We start from the raw sequence: 20,787 nt of genomic DNA on the forward strand, positions 1-20,787 counted from the left end.
ATCTAGAAGGTAATGGCCAGGATGCTACTGAACACCCTACAACACACAGGACGGCCCGCACAACAAAGAATCATGCAGTCCAAAATGTCAGTAGTGTCATTGTTAAGAAACCCTGCAATAAACACAAATGTGTGCTTCTATGCAATAGATATTGGCCTTCCTTGGTGTATTAAAAGCAAAGGGCAACTGAATTCCAGAGAAGAAACTGACTAACCCAAATTCTCCCTGACTTTAGATTGGCTTGCGATTCTTATTATAAAACTGATCAACCAAGAGCTAAATGGAAGACTTTAATTTATTAAAATCTCTTTCTGAGGCAAAATAAAAGAAATTTTAAAGAATAAAATAATGGTGAATATGATTTTTTTAAACTTGTTTGCTTCTTCTTCTTTGCAAAAACAGCATAAGTTTAAAATAAAAGAAAAAATAAAATTTTCTACTACTTAACCTCTCTACACCTCAGTGTTTTCTTCTGTAGAATGAAGATTAAATGGGGGAGATAATTTCAATTTCACAGAAGAAAGAGAGGAAATGTACTAAGACATGTCAAGTCCATAGGCAAAAATAGGGTCTCAGTAAATGATAGTTGTGGGAATTCCCTGGTGGTCCAGTGGTTAGGACTCTGTGCTTCCACTGCACGGGGCACGGGTTCCATCCCTGGTTGGGGAACTAAGATCCTGGAAGCCGTGCGATGTGGCAAAAAAAAAAAAAAAAAAAAGAAAAAAAAAGATGGTTGTATCAGTTTGGGTTTGGGTTATTAGTTGCAAGCAATGGAAACAAATTTCTGGCCGACTTAAGAAGAAAAGGAATTATTGAAAGAAAATTGGGTAGCATACAGAATTGTAGGAAAACCTGGAGAACCAGATTTGGAAATGGACAAGAATAAAGGAAGGCTGTATAGCCAGAATCACACACTTCAGTGAGTGTCACCACACAACATGGATGCCCTGGCCTCCACCATTGAACTGGAAATTGGATACCGTTGTCTGCACTGTTGGCTACTGAAAAAGGATGCAGCTAACCCCCACCCCATCTCTCTCTACTCCCTACCAACAAGAATTCTTTCAATCCCTGCCTCACTATCTCCACGTTAAAAATTTTAGGTGGATGATTTTGGTCAGGTGAACCTAGGTCATATACCTGTGCTCTAGCTGTCACAGAGCTGGGCAAGTGATTATCTTATGTTTTCAGTTCATTATGGGAGGAGGACACTATTTCCGATATTCCAGTCGCATAAGGGAGGGAATTCCCTAAACAAAGGAAAGGGGTTCAAATATGGACAGTCCCCCATTTATAGTGACAAATGTCCACTATAGAAATCTTTTCACCCTCATTCCTGCTCATCATGACCACAAAAGCCAAATGAGATTTGAGCGAGTTGCAACCAAGGACCAAACAAATTATATTTCTAACAATGGTTGTGACATGGCTTTTTGTGTAATTGTGTCACTATACTTTTCTGATTTGTTCATTTAGAAGACTACAAAAATTCTAATGCAATCATTTAAAATATTTTTATACTTTTAAATATACATGCAAAGAAAAGATAATTAATGTTAAATGGTGTTCAGAATGCAATTGTTTTGGGCCCTTTTAGAACTAATGTGGAAGAAATATAATAAATGACAGAGGCTGATGAGGGGGAGTCTGTTTGATCTGTAAGGTCTGATAATCTGAGAAGTAAACAGTAACTTGACAGTGGATGAAAGAGGAAGAATCAATGATCAGTAAACTCTGATAGTGTGGTTCATAAATGGTGCTTTTAGATAGTGCTGACCCAAACCTGGAGCTGTGGGAAAGGGTAAATGAAGAGTGTAACTCAGGTAACAGTGGAAAAGCAGTTATAGGCAGTCTGAGAGTGTTAGGGAATAAAAACATAGTAATAGGGATTTTAAAAAATTTTTATTTAAGTATAGTTTATTTACAGTGTTGTGTTAATTTCTGCTGTACACCAAAGTGATTCAGTTATACCTATATATATTATTTTTCATATCCTTTTCCATATGGTTTATCACAGGATATTGAATATAGTTCCCTATGCTATAGAGTAGGACCTTGTTGTTTATCCATCCTATACATAATAGTTTGCATCTGCTAATCCCAAACTCCCAATTCTTCCCTCCCCCACCCCCCTTCCCCCTTGTCAACCACAGGCCTGTTCTCTATGTCTGTGAGTCTGTTTCTGTTTCGTAGATATGTTCATTTGGATCACTTTTTTTAGATTCCACATATAAGAGATATTATATGATATTTGTCTTTCTCTGTCTGACTTAGTATGATAATCTCTAGGTCCACCCATGTTGCTGTAAAATGGCATGATTTCATTCTTTTTTATGGCTAAGTAGTATTCCATTGTATATATATACACCACATCTTCTTTATCCATTTATCTGTCGATGGACATTTAAGTTGTTTCCGTGTCTTGGCTATTGTAAATAGTGCTGCTATGAACATAGGGCTGCAAGTATCTTTTCAAATTATAGTTTTGTCTGGATATATGCCCAGGAATGGGACTGCTGGATCATATGGCAACTCTATTTTTAGTTTTTTGAGGAACCTCCATACTGTCCATACTGTTTTCCATAGTGACTGCACCAATTTACATTCCCACCAACAGTGTAAGAGAGTTCCCTTTTCTCCACACCCTTTCCATCATTTATTATTTGTTGACTTTTTAATGATGGCCATCCTGTGGTGTGAGGTGGTACCTCATTTTAGTTTTGGTTTGTATTTCTCTAATAATTAGCAATGATGAGCATCTTTTCATGTGGATCTTCTGCCCATTTTTCGATTGGGTTGTTTTTTTGTTATTGAACTGTATGAGCTGTTTGTATATTTTGGAGATTAATCCGTTGTCAGTCACATCATTTGCAGATATTTTCTCCCAGTCTGTAGGTTATCTTTTCATTTTATTTATGATTTCCTTTGCTGTGCAAAAGCTTGTAAGTTTGATTTGATCCCATTTGTTTACTTTTGCTTTTATTTCTATTGCCTTGGGAGACTGACCTAAGAAAACATTGCAAAAATTTATGTCAGAGAATGTTTTGCCTATGTTCTCTTCCAGGAGTTTTATGGGGTCATGTCTTATATTTAAGTCTTTAAGCCATTTTGAGTTTATTTTTGTGTATGGTGTGAGGGTGTGTTCTAACTTCATTGATTTACATGCAGCTGTCCAACTTCCCAACACCACTTGCTGAATAGATTGTCTTTTCCACATTGTATATTCTTGCCTCCTTTGTTGAAAATTAATTGACCATAGACATGTGGTTTTATTTCTGGGCTCTCTGTTCTATTCCATTGATCCATGTCTGTTTTTATGCCAATACCATGCTGTTTTGATTATTGTAGCTTTGTAGTATTGTCTGAAGTCTGGGAGGGTTATGCCTCCTGCTGTGTTCTTTTTCCTCAAGATTGCTTTGGCAATTGTGGGTCTTTTATGATTCCATATAAATTTTAGGATTATTTATTCTAGTTCTGTGAAAAATGTCATGGGAAATTTGATAGGGATTGCGTTAAATCTGTAGATTGCTTTGGGTAGTATGACAATTTTAACAATAAGTAATAGGACTTTTTCAAATTGTTTTTTGCTGTGTTTTGTTTTTACGTTTGGGTACACCATACCAAATGTAGTATCTTATAAATTTTAACTATGGAATAGGTAAAATAATTGATGCCTAAATTATACTGGATTTATTAGTCAAATCAACCATCACTGTTAAATGAACCTTTCTCTTTAGGTTGGGAAAAATATTCCTTGGATTTTTAAAGGAATATGTATTTTATAGATATTTAACATATATTTTATAGATATTCCTAACTCTTGAGCCAATATAAAAAAATATGTTTAGCTATGCTCTCTAGCAGCAAATTCTAATTCTTTAGAATTTCTTAGGTAGACTGTTGTAATGTCTTCGTTTTTTAACTGACCACACAAATATTTTCAGCATTCCTACTATATTCAAGATTCTGTGTTAGAAGCTGGGATTCAAAGATAAGCAAGATACCATTATTATTGCCAAGGAGCTCACAGTCCAAGGGGCTCCAAAAAATGTATGATAAATACTATAGCAGGTATTTGCAGGAAATTGAACAGGGATGGAGTCCATAGTTCCAAATGAGAATAAAGGAAGGCCTCTTGGAAGAGGTTTCTTAGCTAATCCTACATCACTGCACCGAAATTCTCAAGTTTTAAGAACAAGAGGGCAAACAGTTGTTCCATATGTGTATGCAAGAGAAATAATCAGGAGAATGAAGCTAATAAATCACCTTGGAATGCCCAAACTTCTTCAGCATGTGTATCACAGAATTTCAGATTGTTAGCAAATATGAATAAATATAAATAATACATATGACTATGATATTCCAAGACTTTCCCCACATTGCTCAAATAAAATGGTAGCAGGTTTTCCCTGGCCCTCTTTATTCATTATACAATTGTTTCTAGCGACCAATGATATAATACTTACTTAATACCTTTTCCTTTTCCTTGTAGGATTACTGGAGAGTAAATGAAACATGTGAAGCTTAGTGCAGGGCCTGGCACACAGTAGCATTCAAAAAGTGATAATCTCCCTCTCCACTCCAAGGAGAGGGAGACTTCTATGCCCATTCACTACAGTGCCTTTGCAATTAACGATGTGCTAATAAATGTCTGAACTCTACACTAACCTCACAGCTAATTACCACTATCCACCAAAGAAATCTTTAGCATCTTCCTTTTTTCCCCAGTTTCCTCAGTCCCCCACTGTATTCTTAGTAATACCTTATGGTAAACCTCTTAAATTCTTAAAACAAAACTGTCACATTTAAGTTATACAAGAAATTTTTAATCACACAAACATGATTCATGAAAACAGTTTTTGGAGGTTTCTTCCAGTGCAATTGCAAACAGAAGTATCAAGATTTTATTATCCCTAGGAAAATAAGTCCCACAAGTATTGAGATTACATACTATTCCAAATTCCAAAGAAGACCAAAACAAGGCAATAAGTGTAGATAGAGCACACTGACAACAGATGGCAGCACTAGAACATCAAACCCTGCCTTTCACTTCCACGTTAGGCTGTGACTTGCAAAAATGCAGAACCCCAGTCAAGGTGGGCAAAAGATAATGTGTACCTAGAGGGTTCCTCATGAGCATTTGAAATAGTCACATAGCACCAAGCAGCAAGCACACAGGGATGCAGAAGTTGTTACATCACATGGTAATGAGAAGGGACAATATGAGATGAAAGTGTTCTGAGATAGAGGGTGTGACTTGGGAGTTGTAAAAATTGTACACAGAAATGGAGTCGGGCTCTTCAATCCCGAAAATGGGGGTATTCACCAAGGATCAGAGCACTGGATACATATAAACACTTAAAATGCATTTCAGTTGTACCCACACAATATAGCAGGAAGTTGAATGATATTTTTTTTTTAAAGAAATGAAATTTGTTTTCAAAAGTAGTTCATATAAACAGAAGAAAGTGGTAATAGAAAATGAATATTACAGTTAACTTTTTGGATAATAGTTCTTATATATTAATAGATTTGTATATGGCTTATAACTGGGAAAAAATTATTTTTTTGAAAAAAACTTTTAGACTGATTTGCCAATTTATTACACTGGTAACTTAAACATGAAGAAATGGATTTCCTCATCCTTCTATACCCCGTGATTAACAGCTAAGACTTGGGAGAAAAAGACACCTAGATTGAAATCTCACCTCAGTGCATCTTTAGCTGTATACCAAGCTTATCAAGATACTTAAATTCTCTGTGACTCATCTATAAAAAACTGACCACAGCTAACTGACAGGATTTTGTGACAAAGAAGTAATGCAGATAGCACAATGTTTAGCACATAGTATGTATTCAATAACTGAAAGCTATTATTGTGATTCCATATGTACATGGGCCCCTCAACCCCAACTTTTAATTATTTTCGGACTTTAAATTCCTGAAAATGGGATTGCTAACTATATTATGAATAGAGAAAGTGGCTGGGAACTTGGAAGCTGTAGTAATGATGGTCTTGCAAATACTGTGGATAAAAAAAAAAGTTAATTTGGAAGGGAGCAGGGGAAAGATGCAAATCTTAGTTTTATATTATTTCTGGGTAAAACCTGTGTGAATATGCCTACTTAAGCTCAAGGCAAGGATCTCTGAGTAGTTTTGCTTAGCTGTTTGTTGAAGCCAAAGGACTTTATGCTAAACAGTCTGCCCTGACCCAGAGAGCAAACTAAAGCTATGATTTCTTATTCCTCATTGGCATAGCATTAGTGAGGGGCCCACAGTGCAGGCTTTGGTGGAGATTAACTGGAAGAGCCTGTTGTCCGCCAGTAAAATATTCCCTTAGGCAAGTCTCCTAGGAGGGACAGTTTCTACTCTATCAGACTGGTTTCTCCTGTTTTCAAGACTGGGCTACTCTTGAAGTGGAAGGGGGTTGAGAGTGAGTATTCAAATTAAAGTTGCAGCTATAAGGGTTAGCCTCAGTAGCCTATGAGTTCTGATAACGTGAGGGTCATGCCTCATTCATTTTTGTGCCCCCGATGCCTCAACAGGGTTCTGCATTCAATATAATTATGAATATATGAATCCTCATAATTTTGTTTTACCTAATTGTCACGTGTAGGAACACTACGCCAGTTTTAAAAATAAGTACACCTTTTTAGGTAGTTGCTTTGGAAATGTATGACCTGTGTGGTGTGAATAATAAGGCAAACCAAGTGCCAAGCACTGGAGCTAAGCATTTTACCTTACTACTGAATGAAGTAAATTTTGGAAACGGAGGCTTCAACATTAAAGAATACAACTAAGATGGCACAGCTAATAGGTGACAGAGTTTAAAACTTGAACCCAAGGCTGCCTGACTTTTAATCACAAGAGAAAAGGCCTCGTATTAATTCAGCAAAACTTGGTGAGCCGCTGCCCTTCAACTTGCAGTTCTAGGCAGGTTCCACCCGGAATTTAAGGCCTGGTTTACCAAAAAGAACGAGTGTGTCCACACGCCCCACGCACCTCACCCTAAACAAGAAGTGGACTGGAAAAGGTAAAACGTGGCCACTACGCAGGCTCAAACGTCCCTTCCTTACTCTTCCTTCCCTGCCCCGGGACGTCACCGCGGCAACTTTCCCGGACGACTCGAGAACGGCTCCCGCCCACTATGAAGTCAAACGGGTGGAAGCTGTTCCTCTCTGCGACGTGGACACCCTTCTCTTCCTCGGGCCTTTCCAACTTGGAAGCCAACACCACGCGCCTCGGATTCTCGGGGATTCAAGCAGGAGTTTGCCAGATGTCAATATGGCCGCTAATAGGCGGTCCCAAGCAGAGGCTTTTCATAGGCCAAGGTCGCACCCCAGCCCCGCCCATTTCATCCCTCCTGGCTGCGTCCGCCGAGGCCTTCGATACGCATGCGCGGCGAGGGCGGGCCGTGAGGTGGGACGGCCCGCGTCTTCCGTGTGCCGCCGCCGACACCGCCGCCGCCTCAGCTTCGCCGCTCCTGCCCCTCCCGGGCTGCATAGCCGGCGTTAGCCGCGCGAGGGTTAAGAGAGGGGATCGACGGAGCGTGCGTGCTCGGGGGTTCCCGCAGTCCCAGCAGTTCCTCTCGCGGGTGGACTGCGAGGTCAGCAGCAGTCGGGGGAGGCCATAGACGGCGCCATGTCGGCGGGCGGCCCATGCCCGGCAGGAGCCGGCGGGGGCCCAGGAGGAGCCTCATGCGCCGTGGCGGTCTCCCCCGGCGGGGTATCCATGTTCCGGTGGCTGGAGGTGCTGGAGAAGGAGTTCGACAAGGCCTTCGTGGATGTGGATCTGCTCCTGGGAGAGATCGATCCGGACCAGGCGGACATCACTTATGAGGGGAGACAGAAGATGACCAGCCTGAGCTCCTGCTTTGCGCAGCTTTGCCACAAAGCCCAGACTGTGTCCCAAATCAACCACAAGCTAGAGGTGAGCTGTGGGCGCTGGAGGGGGTGGCATTCAACTCCAGTCATCAGACCTCATTTAACGCACCCGTGAAACGACCCTAGAAAACTGCCAACCGGGGCACCTGGGCTTCCTACGTGACGGGGGAGTGCGCGCGCGCGCGCGCAGGAAAGGAGTGAGGTGAGGTTAGAGCAGAAAAAGGTGTGTGGACTCACGTGTGGGTCTCCCGGGATACTGTCTTCCACCTTCCTTGTATCTCTATGAGGAGGAAACAGGAACTAATTACTCCAGCCTACTTGTGCCTGTTACGTTAACAGATCTCAGACTTAACTGAAGCTCAGAGATTCTGTCATAAGAATACTTTAGCTCACCTTTTAACATTTGAGTTTTTAGATCTACTTTCACATTGATAAACTAGGTTTGTATATCACCAGACAGACACAGTCCTGATTATTTTTAACTATTTCAGATCAGTTTCTGTTGTTGCGCACAGACGTTCCTTGCCTGCACGAACTGTTTAGGGTAATTTGATCAAAGCTCTTAAGAAAAGTTAGTGGGATAAGCAAGACGGTATCAATGTCTATATCAGTTTACAGTTAGTTGGTCCTTAAGTTACAGGCACATCCCTCCAGAGCGCCCTACAATTATTCACCTGACTTCTAACATTGAGGTTTTGTCTGTACTTCACTATCTCCCAAAGTCTGGGTTTATTTTTGAGAGTGTGTGAAGGATGATCATTTGCTTTAGTCTCTAATCTTGGTTGTGGGTGTGAGTGCAGTGGTGGTGCTTCCAAAAAAAAACCCCCAAAAGCTACCATTTTTGCAGAAAATTAAATGTTTACAATATTTAGAAATCATGATAGATTACCATTATTACATAAATATCATTTTCTAACTAGATAATTTAAATAAGAGAATGGGTCTTTCATTTTAAAGTAGGTAAAAATAGGATAATAAATGATGTGCACAGCTCTTTGAACATTAGATTTTGTGAGAAATCATCGTTACTATCAGTTGTGGTGATTGAGAATGCCCATTGGATCCAAATCAATATGAATATCAGAAATGCATCCTCTCCTTGCTTAGTGGTTAGCATTCTTTCTCTTTCCTGTCAGTCGTGAAAAAGGTGGTATAATTTAGCTTTGATTAGCATAGAATTGCATATGGGAGATTTTGTGACTCTTGTTCACTGAAAGGACTGTTAATTTCTTTCATCCTTTCTGAAAAGGTTGGAAGTGTTGATATGAAGCTAATCACTTAATCTAGGTATATGAAAATGTCTCGAATTCTTGCTTTAGTGGTAGTTTCTAGAAGATGGTTATTTATTCATGTAGTGAAATTGCATTTTTTGGTCTTTAGAAATAGTACTTCAGCTTTAAATAACAGAGCAAGAGTAGCTTTTGCTACTCTACAACTGAGAGTATTTACTGAGATAAAACAGATTTTTAAAAGTGAAACAAGATCTAATTCATTTTTTAAATGACTTAAGGAAACTTTAAAGTGCTATTTGGATGTCAGATATAAAACCTAATTTTGGAGAAATGATTGTTCTATGAGCAGGAGGTGATGCTCAGTTTTTTTCATCTTTAAATATTTTAAATGAGTACTCAGAGCTATAATAAATTATGCATGTTCGTTTTCAGAAACTATAGTTACATGTTCTGATAATATGGCCTGGCTTAGAAGGTGGCATTTCTCAAAATAAGAAATGCTAGCCTGTTACAATGTGAGCATGTTTTTTCAACATGCTTGAAGCCTTTGATTTAAAGATCTTAGGAAATGGGGATTGTTTGTGTGTTTTTTCAGTTACAGTTGACTTCTCTGTCTGTGGGGTTATTCTTTCGATATTTAGCAGTTTCTACAGTTTTCATGGAATCTGTTGTGTATTGCTGAGGAGAGAGGTTCATTGTCAGTAGTGCTTTTCAAAGTAGATCTGCCATTGTATCATCTGCAGAATTTCAGAGGTTGCCCTGTGTCCTGTTAGCAATCTTTTGAGATCTTGAAATTTTAGAAAAGATTTCCATACTTTCTTGCCCTGTTTTATTTCTTAGTAAGTGAATTGAATTAGTTCCATTGTTTTAAGGATATGGACATTAAGACATAATATTTGAGGTCACTTACAGTTCGATATAGCAGATGTGCACCAAAGTTCGGTGGTTTTAGAGATTAATACCTTAAACCATATTACCATAATAAAATATTTTTATAATCAAGAGAGGTACCTCCAGTATGATGAGTAACTGATGATATATTTAAATTGGTCTTGAGTATCCTTCCAGATTGCCCTTCTTCTGCTCAGTCATTGTCTTTAGATAGTTAATTTAATATTAATACAGTAGCTAGGAAAACAGTTTTGCTACAAAAAAAGTCAGAGGTTACATTAAAAAATTAAATATAAGTGACATCTATGTGAATGCTTTTTTCCATAAATTATATTTTGGGAGAGGGATATCTATAAGGGGAAGGGGAGGGCAGAGAATTCAGAGTATTTTGAGGTAGTGCATTTCAAATTACTCACATCTCTTTTATACTTCCCACCTGCTTGAGAATCACTGCTATGGTGAGCCACTTGGTGATAGCTGTGCTGGAGTCACAGGTGCTGATTGGGATAGTAGTAGTAGTAATAGTAATAGTAGCAGTAGTAGGTGTGTTGGAGTAGAACAAAGGATGAGAACCAGTGCTTTAGAAAAACTCACCTCTCTGCCTTAAAGTACGGTTTTCTGCCTGTTCACCCTTTCTTTAGAATAACAGCAAAACAATATATCTTCTGTCATGTCCTCCTTTCCCTCAGCAATTGCTGAATAAGTATCTTTTTTTAAAGTGATTTACTGTTCACAGCCATCTAGAGCCACATTGAAAATGAACTAATGATATACTACCCTTTTACTGCTTTAAAGCTGTTCTGTTTTTGTTTGTTTTTTTTTTAACTGTATCAGTTTTATTGCAATTTGTTTAACGTTGCCTGTTAACCGCTCATTGAACAGTTTCAGTGCCATAAAATGGTAGGTTTCAAAAATAGTATTTCCCCCCATAATCTGCCCCCATTCTCACCTGTCCATCCTTGCTCCCCCTTTTTTTTTTTTTCTTGGCCACTCGGTTTGTGGGATATTAGTTCCCTGACCAGGGATCGATCGAACCTGGGACCCTGGAGTAAGAGCTCCTAATCCTAACCACTGAACCGCCAGGGAATTCCCCATCCTTGCTCTTTTTCAATAATTACTACATTGATTTCCCTTTGCCCTTCTACTTACTTACTTATACCAAGGCTATTCATATTTAGTTTCTAGTGCCATGTTCCATACTTGGATGAACTGGGCAGCATTCTAGACTAGTATAGGAAAGCTATTCTGTTTTTAAACAAGCGATGAGGCTGTTTTGCAGCATTGAACTTGAAGTTTAATATTGCTCCAATATATATTTATTGAGTGCTAATTATGCACCATATGCTGTGTTGGACACTTGGGATACAATGGAGAGCAAAAACGGACATAATCATCACTGTTATGGAACTTGGATTTTATTGGAATTTGTTGAAATAATTATCATATAAATGTGAAATTTCAACTTCGAGGTACATAGAGTAATGAGAACCTATTCTGGGGCATCAAGAAAGGCTTCTTTGAGGAAGTGACTATTGAGTTAAGACATAAAGGATGAGTAGGAATTAATTAGGCCAAGAGAAATAGTAGTATCATTCAACATTCTGGTAGAGAGAACAGGACGCAGAAGGCACCTGTGATGGGCGAGTGCTAATGCATTTGAAGAACTGAGAGTTGGTATGTGTTATAAGAGCATAGGGCAAAAGAAGTGAGATGCAAAATAAGTTTGAACAGGTAGGTAGGGACAATATCTACATGATTTTCTAGACTATGTAGTAGATTTGAGGGCTTTATCATAACAATGGGAAATGTTTTAAATTAGGTGGTAACCTCAGATAGGAGATTAGAATAGTTTACTCTGGCTATGATAAGGAGAGAGTTTGGGGAAATAACAAGAATAAATGCAGAAAACCATTTAGGGGGCTCTTGATTCTGATCCATGTGAGATGATGGGAGTAGGATAGCAGAGGTGGAGGAAAGTGTTCAGAACAAGAGAGATTTGAGAAGTAAAAGTAAAATCTAGGGATGGGTTGGAACAGAGGGATGAGGGAATTCAGGCTGACTTCAAGGTGTCAGTTGGCTGGATAAATGGATGGATATTATATATTGCTAGCAGTAACTATATTGCTAACTGTTGATCAATTACTATGGGCCAGGCTCTGTGCTAGGTCTTTTATATATATATCAGTTCACCCAGTTCTCAAAATAGTCCTGTGGGGTAGGTTTAGTATTGTTATTCCCATTTTACAGGGATTCAGTAAGGGGCCCAAGACTACAGAACTAGAGAAACCAAGCTCTCCAAAAACACATTTATGTCTGGTTGCGGAAGGAGGAGGTGGAGAGAAAAAAAGCAAGCAGAAAAAGTTGAGTGTGGCTGGATAGCCGGGAGGGGGAGGGGGAGTTCAAGGGAGGTATTGTTTTCTTTTTTTTTTTAATGGAAAAATAAACTTAAACATGTTTACAACCCAATGAGAAGCATCTAGTTGAGGGAAAATCTGAATATTCTAGAGAAAGAGAGGATAATTAGTAAGATTTCTGAGTGAAGATGAAATCCAAAATACATGTAGAGAGAATGGCTTTATATTTAAAGGACAGCTGTTATACTTAAAGGGAAAGGAGAGATGATAAGCACAGAAGTGGGAGTGTTTTGTGTGACGGCTTCTTTATTCTCTGTAGAATAGGAGCCTGGGACAACTGCTGAAAGTGGGTGAAAGTAAGAGCTCGAGGAGAGTGAAAAAGATTTGAAATAGTAATGGAAGAGTGGGAGAGCAAGTTGGCCAGAGAAATAGGACTGCCAGACAATGCTGAGGACTAATTTGGAGTTATCATAAGTTCATGGTACAACGAGTCTGCCCTGTCGTATGACTTTCTCTGGCAATACAGGCACAGTAATGAGAGTAATAATTGAGTTCAACCAGTGCTGTGGCAAGGAGTTTGCTATATAGACAAGAGTGTTATTGAAATGAAAATGGTATTGGGGATGAAGAAAAGGAGATAATCTTTAAAGGAGTAGGAATAGTATTTGATAATTATCTAGATTCAAAGGAAGAGGAATGCTTAAGGATGATACCACATTTCTGTTTGGGAAATATATTGGTTGACACCTACAGTGGCTTGAATAGTGCTCCTCCGCCCAAATTCGTGTCTACACAGAACCTCACAATGTGACCTTATTTGGAAATAGGGTCTTTACAAATGTAATTAATATAAGGATGGAGATGAGGTCATAGCAGATTACAGTGGGTCCTAAATCCAGTGAGAGTATCCTCCGAGGATACACTGGGACACAGAGAAGAAGGCTATGTGAGGATGGAATAAGAGATTGGAGTGACATGTCTACAAGCCAAGAAATGCCAAGGATTGCTGGCAACCACAGTATTAGGATACAGGCATGGGACAGTTCTCTTTCAGGGTCTCCAGAAGGCACCAACCTTGCCAGTGCCTTGATTTGGGGCTCCTGCATCCTGAACTGTGAGAGAGTAAATTTTTGTTCTTTTAAGCCACCAAGTTTGTGGTAATTTGTTATGACAACCCTAGGAGACTTATACCATTCACTGAAGTAAGGAATCCAGGAGGTCCAGGAGAAGGAGTGGGTCTGGCAGGAAAGATAATGGGTTGAGTTTAGGAGGTTGTGCATCGTTAAGGTCCTTATCCCTTTTTTGCATATTCCTGACATCGTTTCCTAATTGCTTCTTACCCTCTCCAAATCATCCTCTCATTGCCAAAATCATTCTAAAGTGATTCATATTAATGGTTCATATCAAAAGGCAAGTCTGACTACGTCACTCTTCTTTGTATACCTCCCTATTACTTACTGGCTAAAATTCAAACTCTGTAGCGTGTTGATCAGTGTCCAGTCTGTCTGTCCTCATCTCTTGTCACCCCTTCTTAGCTGCTTTTGCCTCAAATAAAACTGGTTTATTTGCATTTCTCTAAATAGGCCTGCTCTTTCATGGCATCTCTACTTTGGCACAGGCCTTTGTGTATAATACCTTCTCTGTCCCCTTTGTCTACAGTGTCAAACACCCACTCATCTTTCAACACACCACTTACATCACCATCTCTGTGAAGGCTTTCCTCACCCAACTCCTCTCTGCTCTCTATAGGCAGAGGCTGTCTTAACACCTTGAACTTGCTTGGGCTGTTACAAGATTTGTTATTATACATTGTACTATAACTTGTGGTTGCCACATTTCTCTACCTCTAGAAGGTAAGCTCTTTGAAGGCCAAGACTTTGTCATAGGTGAAATAATCTGAACTATCAAATGCTTGTGAAAGCTGACTTTTGGTGGTAGCATTATCCGTTTGTGAATTTTGGTTTCTAAGAATTGGTTGGTAGTTTTTTCCTCCATGATATCAAGTTGGTTTATATGTGGATTACAGAATTGGTGTTTGGCCCCTTTTAAAAAGGGGCCAATTTTTGGAAATTTGGGAACTCACACATTAAACACCAACCTTTTTGACCCACTTACATTCTTATCTCACTTGCTAGGTGTTTTCACATCTCAGACCTTTCCCTTTCCCTACTCCATGCATTCTGATCTCCGTTCAGCATTCATAAACTTCTCCTTTCTGACTCCCTTTGTTTCTTTTTGAAGTGGTACATCACACGTGCCTGTACACTAGTGTTTACAACACTTTATATCATAATTGGAAATGTATTTTTTATCTCTTTCTACTAGACAGTAAAATCCTCAAGGGCAGAATCCATGTCTTATTCATCATTTTGTCTCCAGATCCTGGCACACTGTATATTCAATAAATGTTTATTTGAGTGAATAAATTATTTGAAACAACTTTAGTTGCCTCATTCTGCCATGAGTCCTCAAAGTTTATCAATAATCATTCTGTAATACAAGTTTCATGAGAGCTGGGATGGTGTCTGTCTTGTTGACTCTACTATCCATTGTGTCTAACATAGGGCCCACCATATTAGTGAAAGACTGAATCAATCACAAAGATATGATTTGTTAGTTAATATTTCATGGTATTCCATTTTAAGAAAAATTTGAAACCGACTAAAAATAACTTTAAACATCATTACATTAGAGTATTGAGTATGGATTTTGTGTACTTTTGACATTTCTAGTATATTTGGTAGGTTGATTCTCCTCATCCCACCTCGAGTTTGATTATAGAGCAGCTGAATTCTTTAACATTAAAATGAAAACAGAAAACATTATCTGGTTTGGAACTTCATTTTGAGGTTTAAAGTACTTTAACTTTTAAAAATACATCATAGACTTATCTACTTGTCTCCATTTCAAATCCCCCAACTCTAGTTCAGTCACATTGTCCCCCATGTCACACACAGCTGCCTTTTTTTTTTTTTGGCTGTGTTGGGTCTTCATTGCTGTACGTGGGCTTTTCTCTAGTTGCTGTGAGTGGGGGCTACTCTTTGTTGCGGCACGTGGGCTTCTCATTGCTGTGGCTTCTCGTTGCAGAGCACGGCTTCAGTAGTTGCAGCACGTGGGCTCAGTAGTTGTGGCTCACGGGCTCTAGAGCGCAGGCTCAGTAGTTGTGGCGCGTGGGCTTAGTTGCTCCGCGGCATGTGGGATCTTCCCGGACCAGGGCTCGCACCCGTGTCCCCTGCATCCTCTTATTCTGTATGGCCCAGGCCACATGGGTCTTCTTTCAGAAACTCTAAGACAATAATTCTTAAACTTTGGTCTTAGGACCCCTTTACATTCTACAAATTATAAGGTCCCCAAAGAGCTTTTTTTTTTTTTTCTAAATATGGGTTATATCTACTGGTATTTACTGTGTTAGAAATTACAACTGAGAAAACTGTAAATATTACATCAGTTAAAAATAGCAACAGGGGCTTCCCTGGTGGCGCAGTGGTTGAGGGCCCACCTGCCGATGCAGGGGACACGGGTTTGTGCCCCGGTCCGGGAAGATCCCACATGCCGTGGAGCCTGCGCGTCTGGAGCCTGTGCTCCACGACGGGAGAGGCCACAACAGTGAGAGGCCCGCATAACGCAAAAAAATAAAAAAATAAAAAATAAAATAAAAAATAAAAAATAGCAACAATAAACCCATAAATAAACCCAATAAACCCATTACATGTTAATATCATTATTAATGAAAAAATAACTACATTTTCCAAAAAATTATGAGTAGAATTATTTTATATTAAAATTTAAAAAATACATATCTGGTTTAATAGAAGATAGCTGGACTCTCACATCTGCTTTCAAGCAGTTATGGTATGTGGTTTTGGTTATAGGAAGAAAATCTGACCTCACAGAGAAGTAGCTTGATCAGGGAGGAGTATTTTAGTAGCCATTTCAGATAATTGTGGATATTCTTCTTTGATAGTAAAAGGTAGTTTCTTAAAGGTTAGTTACAATGTGGAGTCTGAAACCCTATCAGTGAACTTTTCATACACCATTACATTAAAATACATTGGTCTATCTTTGTAGCCTCTGAATGGATCTTTTACCAAGGCATGATTTTAACATTGTGCTTTGGTCATTTTGAAAATAATGGTTTGCTGAGTTATCCAGATCTTCCAAATGTAGACACATGTCATTATACAATATCAAAAAATCACATTTGTTAATATCTGCAGTCTCATGAGAAAAATCTGTAAGTATTAAGAAGCTTTCAAGCTTATGGTGATGGATTCCAATTTTCCAAAATTCTGATTTTCACTTTGAAAGTATAAGTTCTTATCATTGCCAACAAATGCTGTCAGTTGTTTTCCTTGAAAAAGCAGTTTCACTTTATTCTCAAGAACATGTCTGCCAAATATATTAATCTTAATAACCACAGTTTGTTCTTCTTTCAAATAAGTATGGTGTTCCAAGAAAAAAATGTTCAGTTTTGCAACCCAAGCAGTTGCATAAGTGCTTTTCCTTGAGACAACATAGTTTGATATGCAGCAGGTATGCTTTACGTATACTTCCCATTTCATCACACAGAATATTAAAAAGACTTACTCAAGGTTGAGATTTTTAGAAATTAATAATTTTACTGCTTTATCAAGGACATTCTTAAGTGAATTTTTGGGTTTTGTTTTTGTTTATTATAAATTTATTTATTTATTTATTTATTTTTGGCTGTGTTGGGTCTTCAGTGCTGTGCTTGGGCTTTCTCTAGTTGCGGTGAGTGGGGGCTACTCTTTGTTGCGGTGGGCGGGCTTCTCATTGCGGTGGCTTCTCTTTGCTAGGCGCGTGCTTCAGTAGTTGCAGCACGTGGGCTCAGTAGTTGTGGCGCATGGGCTCTAGAGTGCAGGCTCAGTAGCTGTGGTGCAAGGGCTTAGTTGCTCCACTGCATGTGGGATCTTCCTGGCCCGGGGCTCGAACATGTGCCCCCTTCATTGGCTATGTGGGATCTTCCCAGACCAGGGCTCAAACCCATGTCCCCTGCATTGGCAGGCGGATTCTTAACCACAGTGCCACCGGGTAAGTCCTTGTTTTTTTGTCTTTGTTTTCTTTTGTTTTGACTGCGAGTGCATCAGAGTGAAGAGTACAGTGACTACTGGTAGTTTGGTGCCACTGCATTGACTTGTGTTGTAAGCATTCTATTCATAATTGCTTTTGTACCTTCAGTGCAATGTCAACACAATGAAAAAGGCAATTAATATTTTATTATAATGAAAAGGCAATTAATATTTTATTATAATGAAAAAGGCAATTAATATTTTATTATTATGAAAATAGTTTTGACCTTGTGGATGCCCTGAAATGGTCCCATAGACCTGTGAGAACTGCTGCTCTGATAATAGCCGAAACACTTCCCAGAAGGATAGCCATACACTCCCACCCCACTAATTCTGATTCTCTTCGCTTCTTTTCTATAGCTTATTATGGTTTGTAGTTATGTATATTACTACTGGCTTTGTAATGACCTTGGGCAAGTTACCTAACCTCTGTGCTTCACTTTCCTTCTCAATACAAAAAGTATCTTTGAGGATTATTGTGAGGATTAGGACAATTAAAACATGAATATGTTCAAAACAGTGCCTGGCACATGGTTAATACTATTATTATATATGCCATTCATTTTCTTTATGAGCTGCCTCCTGCACAAGGCCACTGAAGCTCTGCAGGGCAGGATCCACATTTGTTTTGTCTACCAGTGTATCCCTAGAACCCAGCCCACTGCTTGGCATATATTGGTGCTTCATAAATACATGTTGAATGAATGTGTGATGGTGTGGGGGACTAACACTAAAAATACGTTTGCTTGTCTTGAACTATAGAACACTTTGGGTAGAAATAATGACAGATGAAGTTTGTGGTCTTTATGCTCGGATTGGAAATTGGAGCAAATAGGTGGAGTTTTCTCACAGAACTTTCATAAGCCAAATGAACAGACTGTTTCAAGAGCTGACATGTAATAAAAAAGAATATTATTTCTTATCTTGAGGGGTGACAGAGATTTTTATCTTTGACCTTTGAATATATTTTCTGTTTGGTCACAGTCTTTGCTTTAGAACAAGCTCATTGGCTTTTTATGATCTTCGATAGTAGGGCAGCACTAACCATCCTGGGCACAGGAAGAAAAGACAAAATAGAGGAAGATATAAAGGAGTTGGTTAAATTAAATGAGCTCTAAGACTTTGTTCAGCTATTTTGAATAAGTAGAAGAAAAGAAAGAATGGATCAAAATGCTTTCATTAGTTACATTATCACCTTGAAGAATGGTTCTGCCTCTGCTGTCTGTCAGGTGTAAATAGCTTAGGATCTTTTATATAAGAATCTCTATAATAGATTCTTTTAAAAGTTTCGATCGAAGAAAAAAAAGACAGTCTCATCAGATAAAATGGCATTGCTTCTTTAAATGAGGCAAGGAGAATTCTATAATCTGTAAAGGTTCTCCTATTAATAGGAGACTCAGTATTTAATACTCAACTGTAATAAGATGTCTTTTTTTTTACAGTCATATCTTGCCATCTCTGTATGATTTTTATTTTTTACATTTGTTTTATTGCTCTTATGAGCTTTAAAGCCTTTTGGTAAGTAGGTGGGTATAGATGATAAATTTTAGATATTGGCATTAAATGGTATATTGCTAGAGATTAAATTCCAATCTGTACTTTTCATCCTAAACTGCATTTGCAAATATTAAAAACATACAGATATTTAAAAGCATAATTGTTTCTTTTTAATGATGTGATTACCTTTTGTACACTATTTTAAAACAAAAGGTGTGGAAGCAATTTGTAGGTAAATGTGAGATAATATTTACATCTTTATCAGCAGCTTTCTATGCTATGGTTCATAACAGTTAAACTGCTATTTGAAGTCAACTATTTTCTTTGTAATTCTTACAGAGAATACAACTTGGAGTATGTGTGCTTTTGTGCTTTTGTGTGCATGCCTGTGCATGCCTACACGTGTGTCTGTGTATGCACATGAGTTCCAGTATATGTGTGTGGGTGTATGTGTGTGTGCATGCATTTGGGTGTGTGAAGGGTGGGGCTGGCTAGGTGGGTGATGTTCAGAGTAGTCTCTTGCTTAGAGCCCTGTCTAGTTCTGAGATTTGGGAATGTGATCTCATTTGGAACTCATGGACACCTTCCTTTCCATTTTTCCTATTACTGCCAGAATTATAAAGGATGTCAGGAGGTCTGAGTTTTAATCCCATGCAATTTGTAATTTAGGTCAACTCACCTAATCTCTTTGGGCCTCAATTCTTCATGTGCAAAATAAAGATGTTTTACCAGCTTTTTAATTTAGGTTCTTAGATCTTCTAAAATGTTATCAAAAGAGCTATATGAAATGCCAAAACCAATGAGTGAGCTAGATCCAAGTTCCTTGCTGTTTGATGTTTGCTAATTTCTTGTCTTAGTTTAATCCTCCCCAGAACAAGAGGTTTTTGAGGGGTGCTTAAGGTAAAGTAATTGGCGTTTTTATCCATAAGACAGTTAAATAAAAACTAGCCTTCGTTTAGAAAGAAAAAGTGCAGCTGTTGTGTAGTTTTTTTTTTAATAAATTTATTTATATTTTATTTATTTATTTTTGGCTGTGTTGGGTCTTTGTTGCTATGCGCGGTCTTTCTCTAGTTGCAGCGAGCGGGGGCTACTCTTCGCTGCGGCGTGCATGCTTCTCATTGCCGTGGCCTCTCTTGTTTCGGAGCACGGGCTCTAGGCGTGTGGGCTTCAGTAGTTGTGACACGCGGGCTCAGTAATTGTGGCACACGGGCTTAGCTGCTCTGTGGCATGTGGGATCTTCCCAAACCAGGGCTCGAACCCATGTCCCCTGCATTCACAGGTGGACTCTTAACCACTGCACCACCAGGGAAGTCCTGTTGTGTATTTTTACAAGATTATATGGACAGAGGATTAAGGTCTAGACAGAGTAGAATAATAGGAAACTGAATAAAAAATTACTTAGATTTTGGTGCCACAGAGTGGAATCCAGAAGTTAAGAATTATATTAGAAAGGAATTATCCTGATGGAAAAGAGTTTGAGAGAAGAAATAGAATAGTAATGACTGCATTTACAAATAAATGGTAATGATAATCCTCAAAATTTGTTTAAATACACTGCCTCTCTATCTGTCTTTTTCATTCCTGGGACTACTTCATTCCTGTGTTGCAGAATGTGCCCTGAAGTTTCATATATCTCCCCACTCCATTCCAGCTGATAGTGGAGATCCAGGGACCACATTTTTTTTTTTTAACTAATTTTTTAAAAAAGTATTTATTGGGCTTCCCTCGTGGCGCAGTGGTTGCGCGTCCGCCTGCCGATGCAGGGGAACCGGGTTCGCGCCCCGGTCTGGGAGGATCCCACGTGCCGCAGAGCGGCTGGGCCCGTGAGCCATGGCCGCTG

The 20,787-nt window shown here is 38.9% G+C and overlaps 2 protein-coding genes across 3 annotated transcripts in view; one reads left to right on the forward strand and one right to left on the reverse strand.

Moving 5' to 3' along the window:
* The first annotated feature begins 7,389 nt into the window (after positions 1-7,389).
* The window catches only part of GOPC (golgi associated PDZ and coiled-coil motif containing), a 38,567-nt gene continuing 25,169 nt past the window's right edge, over positions 7,390-20,787 (forward strand). The window contains exon 1 of one of the 2 annotated variants that reach the window (XM_028494513.2): positions 7,390-7,929. In XM_028494513.2, the coding sequence (XP_028350314.1) occupies positions 7,642-7,929 (288 nt within the window). In that variant the 5' untranslated portion in view covers positions 7,390-7,641. The remainder of the gene's footprint in view (positions 7,930-20,787) is intronic. The other variant, XM_007120115.4, reaches the window with a different exon arrangement.
* Positions 8,143-20,787, reverse strand: part of DCBLD1 (discoidin, CUB and LCCL domain containing 1) — a 271,285-nt gene continuing 258,640 nt past the window's right edge. Inside the window, exon 20 of the transcript XR_008618365.1 lies at positions 8,143-8,163. The gene's annotated coding sequence lies outside the window, so the exon portion shown is untranslated. The remainder of the gene's footprint in view (positions 8,164-20,787) is intronic.

The sequence above is a fragment of the Physeter macrocephalus genome, chromosome 10 (genome assembly GCF_002837175.3).
Source record: "Physeter macrocephalus isolate SW-GA chromosome 10, ASM283717v5, whole genome shotgun sequence".
NCBI classification, from domain to species: domain Eukaryota; kingdom Metazoa; phylum Chordata; class Mammalia; order Artiodactyla; family Physeteridae; genus Physeter; species Physeter macrocephalus.